This window comes from Poecile atricapillus, chromosome 3, assembly GCF_030490865.1.
Source record: "Poecile atricapillus isolate bPoeAtr1 chromosome 3, bPoeAtr1.hap1, whole genome shotgun sequence".
Taxonomy (NCBI): Eukaryota; Metazoa; Chordata; class Aves; order Passeriformes; family Paridae; genus Poecile; species Poecile atricapillus.
The window spans coordinates 68,573,297-68,588,778 of NC_081251.1; the positions used below are offsets into that span (position 1 = coordinate 68,573,297).

Here is a 15,482-nt window from a genome sequence, read left to right on the forward strand (position 1 = left end):
CCCAACCATTACCTGTCCTTAAAATGGTTTACTCTTGCCAACTATGTTTTCCTTTCCTCCACTACCACAGAAATTTGAAAACTCCACAATGACATAGGTAGTAATACAGATCTTAAAAATAGAGCAAAACATATGACACTACAAAACTAGATCCTTCTCTTATTTTAAAACCAGATTACTTTTCTGACCTTAAAGAACCACACTGTGTCTGTTTCCTTTCCCAACAGGAAATAATCAGAAAAGGAAAACAAACCAGCAAGCAACTCCACAGTGCAAAGATCTTTAATCAGTTTAGGAGCTACTGCTAATGATGCCTCTTTACTGATCATAGCCCAGTTATTTACATGTAACAAGAACAGAAGTATTTTTCTTACACCTGCCCAGAGACTATATGTGTAGCATCCTTGCAATATGTTTAAAGGTACCACTATTCAACAGGGAAATCTCTTGACCATTTGCAGAAAGAGTGAAGCAGCTGTGAACCAGAGGCTCTGGACTCATAATTCCTAGACATTTGGCCTCCTAACAGCTTTCTGACAATCCCAGCTGTTGGGAAGCAAGACATACAAGGAAGCAGTTTCATTCCAAGTGTGAGTTATGTCACAAGGCTTGAAAATGAACAATCCACAACTTTTTTACCTGGATGTGGATGAGCTTCACCTAACAAGAAATAACTCATTGTTTAGATTTTAGATTTCTCTGTGTTTGAGAGAAATGTTCTCTCAATTTGATCTATTTGATCTTTGCTCACATCAGATTTAGTCTATGCTGATTTTCTAGTATTAGACATGCACCCATAACGCTTAGAGTTTTCTGCCATGCAAATTAGCACACTTTCCTTACATAAAAGTACTTAAGAAAATAGGAACTCTCCTAAGTATTGGTCAATATTTAACAAATGAAGAAATGAAACCTTTCCTTTAAGCCAAATCAAACAATTTTTTTTGTTTGGGGTTCTTTTGTCGTCTTTTTTTTTTTTTTTTTAAGAGACTAACTTAGGTTTCAGGTTGTAAACTCACGCTGGTATGTAGTGGGCTGAGACTGTTTCATTTTGCATAAGTTGCAAAATCCTTGAATGTCTTCACAAGTGGTTAAACAGCCACATGGGAGATGGGATGACTGGGCTCTACTGTCACTGCTTACTTGCCCTTTCCTATATGTTAAGTAGAACAGTGTCATCAGCAAAGAATTAAAATAATTGAATTTCAAATACCCTGTTGAGTTTAGATTCAGGCAATGTGCTGAGATGTGATAATGGTAGAGTGAAATGCCATAAGAAGAGGCAGGAAGAGATTTGGGTATTCAAATAGAAAATTAGTGCCATGCACATTGGTCTTAAACTTTAACTGAATCCAGAAATGGAAAATGTTTTTAACATAAGTTGCTGGCTTAAACCCTAATTCATATTAGGTATTTATAATTGTCTGTTTTAAAATTAATAACTAACCTAAAAAATCCTCAAACAAGAACCAACATGACCAAACCCACTGCTCCAAAACCCCAAAAACTCCACTCTAATAGCCCTTTTCACACATCCAGCAATGCTCCACATAATACAGAGCATACAGCAAGACTATTAAATACAAACTATACTAAACAGATGATTAACTACTTTGCTAATCTAGGATGGATTACCTAAAACCTTGCAGAATTTTGTCTTGTCTTAAAGCTTGAAGGCCTACTATTGTTCTAATGCTAATGTATATAATAAAAACAAAGATTCTATAAAAATATCCTGGTGCATTCCTCTCTCAAGAAATGCTTTTGTCTAAAATGCATGTTTTTGATTATGAGCTAGTGTTTCTAATGTTAATATATCTCTTTAACCCAGAGAGCAATAATTACATATATAACAAAATACATCTACCCTGCATATAATTTAAATCTTTTAAAAAAAGTTAGTCCCCTACACAATGCAAATGTGTAAATACACAAAATAATTTAGTTACAAATTTTGAGGAAGGTGTTTATCCTCAGGTTTCACATCACTCACCTCCATGTTCTTCCAAAATAGCAAGCATGTGAACAATTGAAGAAAATGAAATTATTAATCTGCCTGAGTTGTATTCAAAAGAATAATAACTTTTTCTTTTCCTCCATTCCCTACACTGAAAAATCACACCAAAACGTCAATAAATACATCTTAAGAGCTACTTACATTAAACTTAGAAAAACTCCTAATACACAATTTTCACTTTATTTCTAACTCTATTTCTTAAATTTTTTGCATTTTTTTTTGAGAGGGCAGTAGCTGAGACAAGGAACAGACAAGTCCTGTACATATTACATCCATGTAATGGGTATAATAAACAGAAAAACATAGGATGGAAAAAAATCACATACAAAATTAATACATTTTAAAATTATTAGTATTGTCCTTTCGATAGAAATACACTTCTAAGTGTATCCTTACATTTCAAAATATTTTACATTATCAACATTCTTCTAGATTTTAGAGAAACTAAACTCTTTTTGACTTACATCAACCTCTGCTGGGCTAAAACCTCAAAATTATTTAATTTGAAATTCACCCTTTTGTTTTTCCAGTGCACAGTATGCTCATAAATACTGTGATCACACATCCATTAGCTAAGTCTCCCAGCTGAGAAACAACTCCCAGAGTAGATGGCAGTGAATTCTATCACCATATATGGCAGCACTTTCATTGAATACAAGATAAAACAGGAGATCCTTGGCTAAAAACTGGACTGGCTCAACAGTCCAGCACTGCAGAGTTCCACACTCTGAATTGCATCAGTCAGATGGATGCAGAACTGAATTCTGTGGACTCCAATAGCATTCCTTCAGTAAAAGGCAAGCATAAACAGAATAATATAGCAGTATTGCATTTTTGTTGGAATCACTTATTTTGTTTGTGAACACTGAAATAAGTGATACCAGTAAAAATAAAATGTTGCCATGGTAAAAGGTGTGCATGTAAGAAATACTTTGCTTATGTTCCAGAGGTAGTGGCAGAGAAGTCCCCAAGACAAGCAAATCTGAAATTAACTCCACCCAAAGCCTACAAACAATACAAAGAGATCTGTTGAAATAATGACTTAACTCTTCAAATCTGAGCAATGAAAAGGAGAAATGGAAAGGAATGAAACATTTGAGAATATCCAGTGACTCTCCATGGAGGGTATGGAGATGACTGCAGTCTACATTATTGAGAGCTGCTGAATATTAACTAATGAAAAGCAAAGCCTCCAAGAACCTGTGGTATTTATGGATCAACACTACTAATAGAAAACAGGCTTGAAATCCTCATCTAAATTTCTCTGTCAACTACAAGGGAGGATTTTTCTTTCTAGGTTTTAATTTTCAATGTAAACAAAGCTCTTAAAGAGCATGAAGACGATTGCAGAAACAGCTGGTAGCACAACCTCACAAATTTTAAGGCAAACTGACTTTCTAAGCAAGCCCTGATTTTATTTTTTCAAATACACTTTTCCTACCCCTCTGTCAGCACAGGACTGCTGAATCTACAAAGGAATACCTTACATCACTCTAATAACTTTCAGTACAGCACCAGTCAGCTTCTGAAGTTTTCCTTATTTTTAAGAAAAAAGAACTTATATCTCATAGCTTTGAAGGTATGTAAACTGGAAAAGAATAAAGATCACAGCACCTGGCAAAATCCATTACTCAACAGATTCCAGGTACAGATCTTGGTTGCTAACAAAAAGAACACATTTTTGGTGAATATTTTTTATTAGATTCATAATAGCTGACATTATTTCTGGTGCTAATCCAAGATTCTCAAAACCAGGTGTTTGTTAGTAGCTAAGATACTAAGTTAACATTTCAGATTCTAAAACACAGCAGCTTCCCCTCACCTACACATTTATCTTCTCTAGATCCAAGAACTGTACCTTGTTCTGAAATTTTGAGCCTTTGTTCTGCATCTGGAGGTTTGGGTGGAGGCCACGCAGATGGAATTCTCCTTGGAAAGCTTCCTTCAATGTAATCTGCTGAATGTGTGGGTTGGCTAACTGCAGCCCAAGTATAAAGCTGGTCTTGCTGTGATTTAAAAAAAACACAAAAACAAATGGTGGAAAAGTTCATATAGAAAGACAAGGTCAAAATATCTAAACTTTTCTTTGAAGTACAAATAACTCAATATCCCCTATATTATGACAGACTTGGTTTTATGCTCTTCAGTCTGATAAAGACTTAAGATAAATCTATATTAAAATAGTTACATTCATTAATGACAGAAATTACAGCTTTCAGTTTTCTACAACTCGACAACATGTTAGGATACAGTTCAGCACTTTTTTGAGTAAGGAACTCTTTGCCACTTCTTTTCTTAGAGCAGTAACACATTCTGTCCATCATGACTGCACTTTGTCACATACAGCCGGTTTTATGGCTTGGAGGGAAATATTTCTCTCCACACCATACATAATCATTTTACACCAAAAGCACAAGCAAAGAAAATGAACAGAATTATTTCGGCAGAAATTAAACTGCTATGTGCACTCTTTTCAGCTCTATTTTTATAATTTCCATTTTAATATTTTTAGAAAAGAAGGTAAAAAGGTGGATTTTCATTTGGAATAAAATGAAATAACCCCCAAACCAACAGCTAAAGGTATTCTCAGTCCTCTGGGCTCAAGTCAGATATTATCCTTATTGCTCAATAGCTTTGAGTTTGAGTCTATGATTAAAAGTAGGACACACAGAGAGTTTCTGATGAAAACTAGGGCAAAGTAATGCTTTAAGCTAGCAGCAAGATTTTAGATGACCACAATTCAAGTAGTTATTCTTTTGACTGGAAGTTTGCATCAACATGCACACCTTGTGATTAAACATTTAGAATACTGTCAATTCTATAGAGATCATTCCCAGTAATTGCACAAGTAACCTAGTAAATGATCTGGAAAGATGCAATTATTGTAGCACAAAACTAGAAAACAAATTAAGTCGCAAGATGAAAATATAGTCATATCACAGTAATACTTTCTTACAAAGATGATGTTCATTAGATTTCATTCATTCTACTACCTGAGTAAAAACTTGTAAATATTTCATTTTTAGATTAGAACTTTTTTTTTTTTTTTTTAAATTTGGCAGATAATAAACTTTGAAGAGATATGCAGGACAAAGAAGAAAGTGTTGCTTGTTTTTGGGATAATCACTATTTTATGTGACTAATTTTCTACTTGCCTAAAAATAAATTATTGTAAGAGTGAAAATGTTCAGTTGGGAGCAACTTACTTGGAACAGACAAATGCTGGTAATAAAGTATAAAGCTTTGTTTTACAGCAGGTGCCTCAGTCAGGGTCAAAGGAAGCTCATTAGACCTTTCCAGCAGGAAAAACATGACCAAAATCCAGACAAGTATATTGACTTTAGATAAAGGTAAAAATACATGGATAAAAAGCTTAATAAAAAATAACATCAGGTTCTTTACATAGCCCCAAACTCGATGCTCCTTGAAAAGCCTGTCCATTATAGCAGCATTACTATGCTACTCTATTTGAATATCTGAAAAGGCTTGATTAATTCAGTCCTTTGAGTCACTTAATTCTTTTCCATTGTCTATTTCCAGCATTTTAGAGAATAAGTATTTCTGAGTACATATGTGAATTCCTGCCCAATTTCCAATACTGTTTGAGTAAAAAGAAGAGGGAGTCCTACCTGTACATGTTCTGGGAAGAAAATGTGCTGGATTTTGCTATTTGTCATGTTTCTGCACCATTTAAATCTCAAAAACACAGAGGAAAATAAGACTTGAAAAAGTCATTGAGACAAACCAGAAAAGTTGTTTTCTTTCCCACTCTACCATCTTTTACAGTCCAGGGAACACAGGGAAGAACATGCTCTGCACAGGGTTAACTGGTTAAGCACAGATGACTTTCAATAGGATTACATGTAGGGTTATAGGGCAGTAAAACAAAAGACAACTGACTGTAGATAATATTGACATAGCATAAATGAAGAAGACAAACAGTTAAACTGTCCCTGGACATGACATTTCACCATGCCAGTTCTTGAAAGATATAATACAATAATTTAGCAAAAGCATCTTCAAATAAGATTAGCCTACACGAATCAAGATGTATTTAAAAAAACAGAACAAACTCTCAGAATTATTGTACAGATGGTATAAATTATGAAGGTAAGAAAATATGAAGTACCTATGTTCTTGCTGATGTAATTTACGGCATATAAAATATAAGCAGTTATAAATTAAAACATCACACAACTTGATAAACTCTTACCCCAGCATGGGAGCTTTATTTGTGAGTATGAAAGGCAGTATTTTTTGTCTGCATTGCATTTGGGGGTGGGGGGGTGGGGGGGATTTCTTTATTTTCTGTTCAATACAGAGCAAAACAATAGAATAGACTCCTCATGTAATGGAAATTTACAGCGATAAATGTAGATTTTCAAAAATGCCTCCAAGGAACTTGCACTACAATGAAAGCATATCCATTTTCAATATATAGACAAGGTATTTAACAACAACTACTTTCAGATTACTTGCAAGCTTATAAACATATTTTCCAATATGAGAAACCCTCATGACAGAAAGGTAGTCTGAAGCTCTGGATGGCAAGTTGATAGTCCATAAATCACACTTTAAAAGGGAAAAAGATTAACCCTGTCTCTACTTTCATGCCCTTCAAAAGATACAAATCATTTGAATGTCCTAATTCCTATGCACTGAAGCTATGGTCCAAAACCTAATCCTCTTTATGCTTTGTCTTTAGCTCCTTGTCAGTTAATATAGTAATCCATCTCTTTTCTCATTTTTCAAATCTGATAATGCCATAAATGTGCATGATTATTAGAACAGTTTGAAGAAAGAGATACGCAGCCAATTCTGTGATGCTGAAGTCTAGTTTAAGCAAAATAAACAAAATAACCCAAATTAAAAAAAAAAAATCCAGATTTGTTTTCAGTATTAATAATTACAAAGCAATCATCCATGAACCTAGATTTCCACATTCAAATTCTTCTCCTTTAAACCTTTCATTTCAGAGGCAATTTTTACTAAATATCATTGTGCATACAGTCAGTGAATATGCTTACCGTGATCAAGTTTTGGATACATCTGGAATTTCCACTTCATCTTGCTCAAACTCCACTATTTAGTCTTTAAAGCATCTTTTTTGAGGGGAAAAAATTACATTTATATCCTTGTAATGAATGATGCCAGTCTTATTTTTTCAGACTCATATCTGGGCAGACACTGGAAGCTTCAAGCTGTCTGAGTCCAGTGCACTAAACATTATGTCAAGAAGAGTTCTTGTTTCCACACATCCTTACACAGCACTTTCCACTGGTTCTTAAAGATGCTCTGCACATGGGCGAGGCAAACTGCCTGCAGGATCTGATGCTACCTAATCAATATACATTTTACCACTTTTAGATGCTAGCATTTAGAGTCACAGGGAGTCAGGTCTGTAGTTTAACCCACTCTCTTCCCAGACAGAGAATGGCTTTTTGTTACAACTTTTCATTCTCTGGTACCACAGTGTTACACTTCAACTATGTAATAAATTAAATATTAAATATTCACTTCACTACTTGAGCTGGAGGTTCTTTCCAGCTTGTCTTTAAAGATGGAAATGAATTTTGAAAGCTACTCAAAGAAAGGCCTCTAGCAAGTGCCATGTGGCTGGTCAGCCCAAAGCTAGGGCCATGAGTTAGACCTGCAGCAAACATCAGAAGAAGAACCTTTCAGAAAAGTTTTTCACACAATTTTCACACCACTTTTGTTCCCTCGGCCACAGACTGAGTTACAGGTTACTATATCCCCCACTGTAGGAGTACAATATGTAACCTTGAATGTATGCTACACTGCTCCTGGAAATATACAGGTAATATAACCTTCTGCTCAATGTCCTTTCAGTTTTCAATCAGCTGTTTATCTGCTTCCAGTTCAAAGAACAAAAATAGCCACTGTGAGAAAGGCTTAAAAGAGGTACAGGAGATGGAGTTGAAATAGTAATAGATGTATACACATTTGCTCCAAATGGCTGTAAAAGCATGAATTAGCAATGTGAGGCTCAAGGGGGAAAAAAATCTGACCAATGATATTTAGAAAACTCTCAAGGAAATAATTAAAGCACAGTCAGGTGGGAAAGGTGAGTCAGTACAGCAGCACAATTCTCTAGCATTGGGTAGCAGTAGAGGGAGGAAGTAATTCAGCAGTACCTCTAAACTTTCTTACATGAGAGTGCATTGGCACTAACATGCCTGATGTGCTGAGCTCTGATGCAATAGGGCTCTATTTTGCAGAACATTTTTTTAATAGTAAATTTGAAAATTTTTTCACTAAAACCATGAACATTTGAAGCTATCCTGAAAAGGGAAGAACAGAAGTGTTGGCGTGTTCTCACGCAAGTACAAATGGGCCAGGAGTAAACCCAGAGCAGTAGTTACAAGAAGGTTCCTACTCATCAAATCATTTTGGATAGCATTCTTTCGGTGGGAAGAAGTTGAAGAACAGGGAGAGGAAAGAGTATAACTGCATTTAAGATGGAATGAGATAAACTCATAGAGGAGTTCCATTTTATGTTACTTGGGATAAGAAGGGACCAGACTCCATGTCTCAGAGGTGTTTTCCAGGCTAAGAGCTCCAAAGAGCTTGTCCACATTTGCATATAATTTCTTGGCATTTAGTATGTTTTGAGAAATTGAAATTGTCAAGAAAATAAATTGTCTATGGAAGAATTTTTTTTCCATTCAGGAGGGTTAATCATTCTAGTATACTAAGTAAACATCTAAAATGAAAGTCAACAGCATGTTCTCCACTGCATACCAAGAGTTAATTGTAGAAGCAAGGTTTTAGTTTGAGAAACTAGAGCCAGACTACCTCAAAATGCTCTTATCAGCAGGAGACTGCTTTATTTTAAGCAGCTTTTAAAATAAAGAAATCAATACTTTTAAGAATGGGGAAAGTGGTTTACTTTTTGAGGACAGGTTCAGTAACAAAGCTCTGTCTTGCCACCGACAGAACCAGAGGAGTGATTAAACACAGCCCTCAACTTGTGCTACCTTTGGCTGCACTGGTGAGCACAGATGCCTTCCAAGGCTGAAAAACAGCAAGTCCTTCATAATACTGTAATATATAACTGAAGCAGCACTTTATCCTCATAAACTAAATTTGTTACATAAGCATTTTACTTGAGTCAAAGGGATTTTTTCTTTTCAGGGAACCAATGTGCCTCAACAATGCATTTAAAAACACTTCAAGTGTCAAAAATCATGAAGCATTTATTACCCATGAAATGACTTCAGCCTCCCTCAACCAGAGAGAAAAAACATGTTTGATCCCATCAAACTTTGCTCAGGATTCAACACTGTATCCCAGGAGAGGCAAAGAGAGCCAATAGCCCCGCAGTTAGAACTCTCACAGGGATATGAAACCAGGAAACTAAATTTCAGATTTCCACATCTACTCTCACTCTGTTACAATGTTGTTGTCTTGGTCTTCCTGCTACCCAGTAACTTCTACATTTAATAGAACTGAATAGGTTAAACTGATGAGCTTACAGTAAACTTGCAAGAAGAACAGTGGCTTGCCTTCAAGAAAACCTTCAAAAACAAGTTAAGACCCAGCCCTTCTACACATCCAACTAGAACACCCACTTGGAAAGTCTCATCCCAAAACCACCAGCTTATCAGCTACTACTGACATGACCTGAGGGTCCGACCTCTCATTGACTCATCAGGAAACGTAAGCTGAGACAAGAAGCTTCTTCATTAGGAATTGCTTTCATTTACACTGACACAGATTTCTGTAAGTTTGGATTCTGAAAAATTGGAATCACCTGAATCAAACTGCTTCCTTAGAAAATTCCTTTCATCTCTATTCAATTTGATAATGTAATTTGTACTAATGTAAAAACTCTCTCTGAAAGATATGCAATATATACAAATTCAACTCTCAATTTATTCACAGTTTCAAGTGAGAAAAGACATCTTTTTATGACTGACATTCTGAAGAAAGAGAACTAGCCTACAGAAAGTCATAAAATACCTCTTGAGGTGACAGGCTGACCACCAGCTTCACCATATGCACAATGATACTAAAAAATTTAAACAGGTGTTATAAACTTAACATTCAGTATACGGCTCTTGAAGCAGTTCTTCAGAAAAATAAGCAAGCAATGCTCATAGCAAAAAGAAACCTGAAAACATAGCAACGTCCTACACATAAAACACCAAAGTTGAAAGTGTATACAGCAGCATCACCACAAGGAAGCAAAGAAAGAAAGAGGAGAAAGAAAACAGAGAACTAAAAAAGAAAAGGAGTAAAAGGAGTAGAAGACTGCTGGACCTGAGCCAAGAACTGTAAAACAAATTATTTTTTTTAAGAAATGAAATCAGGGAAATAGCAAAGGAACAATACTTCTGCCCAATGATCAACCAACTCTGCATTTTACTACACTTAACATTAAAACAAATTTCTTACCACAAAAGACAAAGTGTGACTGTGTAATGGAAGAGGATATATGGGGGCTTTGATTTAGCCAAAATGAACTGCTATGGTAACCTACACTACAAACAAAGAATAAGACAGCAGATTAATCATCTGCTTTCTCTGCTCTAGTCCACAATTTTCATTTGTTTGCTTTTAAAGTTTTATTCACTATTGACTCCATCATATGATGAAAAAATTGAGAACTAAAAAGTACTGCTCTGATAAACACTGCTCTGAGAGGGGACTACATTCCGTCTAACAGATTATATGCCCAAGCATTGAAAGTATGCTTGAAAAAATGCTGCATGCATTGTTGCCAATGATGTGCTGCAGTTTAGAATTGAAGTTCTCCTAGCTGATGCCAGTACTTGTGAAAGTTCTTTGGAAACTGATCACTGGTATTTTGGCTGTCTTCTGAGAAAGGAGTCTATCTGCAATCTGTTTACCAACTAATTTTCAGACTGATATCAGCAGTGCAAATAAGTTAAAATTAAGTCAAGCCTTCATGTGACTAATTTCTCTTCCTTCCGACTTGCTAAGACCCACCATCTGCTACTACTCAGCAGAAAGAAAGCAGTGTCTTTATTTCCTTAGAAAGCATTTGCATCACCACAGGTGGCCAGGAGATAATAGGAGAACAGCCTTTTTTGCAGCATTTTCCATTCATGCTGTCTCTCTGCTTCCTTAGGGAAGGGTTATTTCAGAAACAGATGACAGCCTAGTCAGGCATCATATCTACAAATGGCACAAGGGGCGGTGACTATCCAAAACTGTCAAACATGACTCTGTATAAAATCACATCAGAACACAGCAAAAAAAGATACCATCCAGAAGATTTTATTTAGCCCTTTCATTATAGAATGTGCTGAAACTGTTGATAAATCCAGAAGGCATTAACAGCTGTACTCAACAGAGTAAGAGCATTAAACAGAAGCACTGAAAAGAGGTGTAGAGATTTAGGCAAGTCAAAATCAAACCACAAACAAATAAAGATGAAAGATGGTATATTTTGTTAGTGCCAATTGAAAAGTAGTCACTCCTGGACCCTTCAGTGTGAAATAGAGATTAAGTTCCTCAAACAAGGAATACAGTAGGGATACTAAGGTATGCTCAATTTGCTTGTCAAAAGCACTTACAAAATTATAAAAGAAAGCCCCTATCAAAATTTTTCATTCAGAATTTAGGTGTTTTAAATCTAATGCTCAGAAACAGAACAAAATTACTTGAAAATCTTGTCAGAAAAAAAGTAGGAACTTGCTATGAAAGAAAAACCTGACCGTAGCTTAAAAATATACAACGTGAACTGGAAAATCTGAAATTGTAAGACATAATTAGGGACTACATATCCACACACTACATGTGTGTTAATTGCAGCTGCTGGATAAAATGCAAACACCAAGTACTTGTCACAATTTCTTGGCACTGAAATGTTAAAGAAAGTTGCCTCATATGATAGGAAGATGCCAGCTTCTTCCTTGTTATGAACTGTTTAAAATCTAATACAAATATTTAAAATCCATACACTTTACTGAAGGCACTCTGAAGATAGCTATCCTACGCCTTCAGTGATTTTAAAGAGAGGAGCTAAGCAGATGAGATCCCTACTGATTAAAATCGGTGATCCTCCAACAGGTGAAGGAAAAATTTTCCTGTTATTACATTCTTGCCAAAGATGCACACTTTGGACATATCAATTTCATTATTATTTTACTCTAATAGGAAAATATAATGAGTTAACATGCTAAAAAGCTTAAGACTACAGTTGCACCACATGTAGGAAGGTAGGTAGTTCTCACAGCGATCAAGTGACCAGACAAGGGACAAAGGCCTCAAGCTGCACCAGGGGAGGTTTAGTTTGGGTACTAGGTAAGATTTCCTCATTGGAAGGGTAGTCAGGCATTGAACAGGCTGCCCAGGGAAGTGGTGGAATCATCATACTTGGAAATGTTCAAAAGGAATGTGGATATGGCACTTGGGAATATGCTTTAATGGTGAATATGGTGGTGCTGGGCTAAAGGTTGGACTTGATGATCTTAGAGGTCTTTGCCAACCTTAACAATTCTGTGATTCTGTGGTTTATGAATGGAAGTATTTTTCACAAGGCATTAATGTCTTGCATATCATTCACTCAGAAGATATTTTGTTTTAATTTGAATCTTTACAAGCCGTCTTGAATAACTTACAACTGCTAAAAAGGAAAAAATATAAAAGGCAATAGCTGTTCAAAAGGCAAGCATTTTTTTCAGAGAACATGCTTTCTGTAGGCTTTTGCTAATCCATCTTTCTATAAGTTGCCATTTACTTGCTTGACTTCATTTCTTTTCAGTTAAACCCTCTGTTTTTCTTTATAAAATACTAGCAGAAGCATGAAAGACTAAAGATAGCCTGATGAGTAAGTTGTCATGACATACATGAAGCAATAATTAGCAGCCTCCCTAGCAAATGGGAAACTAGCGTTAAGGGCAACGTATGTCTAGACAGAGAACCTGCCACTGAACATTTACTTACTCTTTAAGATACTCTTTATATTGGGACAGTAGGTAGGAAGGGCTATAACAAAAGCTTCCACTGCCTCTTAACAGCAAAAATCTTAAAAAAACCAACCCTTCTCTGTGTATGTTACTTTTAAAGCTTTGTTCAACTTGTATTTTTCAGACTAATCTTTTATTCTGGGCAACTGCCATCAACTGTTTCAAAAGAAATGATAAAACAAGCTAAGATTGAACATGCGAGTTTTCTCATAATTTCTTAAAACAGTTCTAAAATTTCTGTCCTTTGGGCTAATTTGACAAGAGGTTCAGAGATACTTCATGAATGTGTCATCTCCAATCATCATTAAAATCTATCCGAAGACCTGAGTAAGATATAAGCCTTTGGAAACTGGACTCCGTCCTCAGCATAAATGTGGTGACAGCTGCTAGTTCTCTTAAGATTTGTGCTCTCATTTGGCATTTGTTGATCCCTCACGTTTGCCATATAGGAAAAAAAAATTCACATCCACAAAGTATAGTGTATACCAGAGACATAAGTGCCAAGAATTTAAATTAAACTGAATTCTAGGAGCCATAACAGAATTAGCCCAAGAAACTAAGAGCTGTGGAAGCTGTTCTTACTTTTAATGCACTGCTTAATTGTAGTCAGACAATTAAGACAATTCAGAGAAGAAGAGAAAGAAATAGGATACAAAAAGAAATTAAAAAGAGGGCATGTACTATTCTTTAATGGCCTACACTGAAGACTGGAACATCTTGGGAGAAAAAAAGTGGACCAGATCTCTTGCGTTACTGAGAAAACAGACAAAAGATTTGGATAAACATTTCTAAGACAGGGAGAAGTAGAGGTGACCAGAGAGCATGAATAATAAAGAAAATGAGAATATAATCAAAATGTGCAATTGCAAACATTTCAAGAGATTTCAGCATTAGCCATGTTAAATTAAATTCACTAGAGGCCATCCAGAAAAGGGGATCAGAGTGAGAGAATAAGACTTTTAAATAATCTGTTTATATTCATCTCGAGCCATGAGCAATAGATCATAGAGTGAACAAAACTTATTGAATTGTTTTCATAAACTGTAACCTAACATCTTCAAAAAACAAAGTCTGTGGGACTACACTTAGGCAAGAAGGGAATCATGGAATTTATTTAATTTAAAACAAATAGTATTTTAAAGTTCAGAAATACGAGGGATAAATCACAAAAGGAGAAAAGGATTCAAGGATGGGTTTCAGTGGAAAAAGTGATGGAAATTCTGCCAAAAAAAAAAAAAATCTGAAAGAGTGACCCAAGAGACTTTACAAGCACCAGAGTAAGATGAAAATCAAAATAGCCAAAGAAGTAACATTAAGAACCAGGCATGTTCATGGCTTTATGAAGAAGGGAGAAGGCCAGAAGGTGGCAGGGACCAGGACAGGGCTACAGGAGCTTTGCTGATGGCAGTTTCAGCTAAGTGAAGAGGGTATCAGCCAAACTGGAGGCAATTAATGAACTCAGAGATGAAGAAAGAATATGGGTCTGGCTCTGCTCCCAGTTTTGGAGTAAGGTCAAAAAAGATGTACCTCTTAATTCTAGATGGGTGAAATTAAGGAAGTAAAACTAGTCCTTAATTAAGTCCTAATTCCTCTGTCTTTAAAATAAACTGTTAGATCAACATTAAAGTTTTGCTCTAATGAACTTAAAAAAATGCATAGAAACAAACAAGATAAATGTTAATAGTGAAAAACCTCAAAGTACACACATGGAGAGAGACGCAAGGGAGGACATGACTCGCCAACTTTACATGTCCTTTTTAAAGCAGTATTCAGCATCACCATAATTTTTTTCAAGCTAATTTTTAATTATTTTGTTCCCTTACATAATAATTAGTATTTATTTCCTGTAAAATACTTTAAATTTACTCTAAGAAGAAAGGAGATGCATAATCTTCAAGTTTTCAGCCGTTAGAATTTATACTGCAAGTTCTAAATATTTCTGTTTTGGAGAATGTGTAATGAATAAACCAATAGGTGTTCCTGTACTGTGGTCACCAAGGCTGGAGAAGAAACATATTCCAAAACTCAGCATCAGCAACTCTCAGCTCTGCACCATGTAGAATTAAATTATGGAGATCTGGTGTTCAAGACAGCTGTATGCTCCTGGTTACATAACAGGGCCATACACCACTTCTGACATTGTTTTACCAGGAGTGGGATCTATTTAGGGGATTTATACAGACAAAAAGTCACAGAAGCTGTGACATTTCTGGCTTACTGATAGACCAAGTCAAATTAAGATCACTGCTAATTCAGCAACATCCTAAATTCCTGCCCTTGACAGATGGTTGATGTGACACTAGGTTACTACTATGTGCCTTCTTTTGGGTACATTAAACAAAAGATAATTCAAGTACTGTTATTCAGAAAAAAGCATGGTATATTAGTTAAAAAAAAAGAGCCTTTTCTGTTTCTTTGAAAACTTTGAATTTGATAAAAAAATCTATTTATAATGTAAGAGAAGCTTTTTAAAAATATGGCATTCAATAATCTAAAGGAGATTGCTG

The 15,482-nt window shown here is 35.6% G+C and overlaps 1 protein-coding gene across 1 annotated transcript in view; it reads right to left on the reverse strand.

Annotated features, from left to right (window-relative positions):
• FMN2 (formin 2) overlaps positions 1 to 15,482 on the reverse strand; it is a 155,958-nt gene that overhangs the window by 121,939 nt on the left and 18,537 nt on the right. The window contains exon 3 of the mRNA XM_058836733.1: positions 3,876 to 4,023. Within this exon, the coding sequence (XP_058692716.1) occupies positions 3,876 to 4,023 (148 nt within the window). The remainder of the gene's footprint in view (positions 1 to 3,875; positions 4,024 to 15,482) is intronic.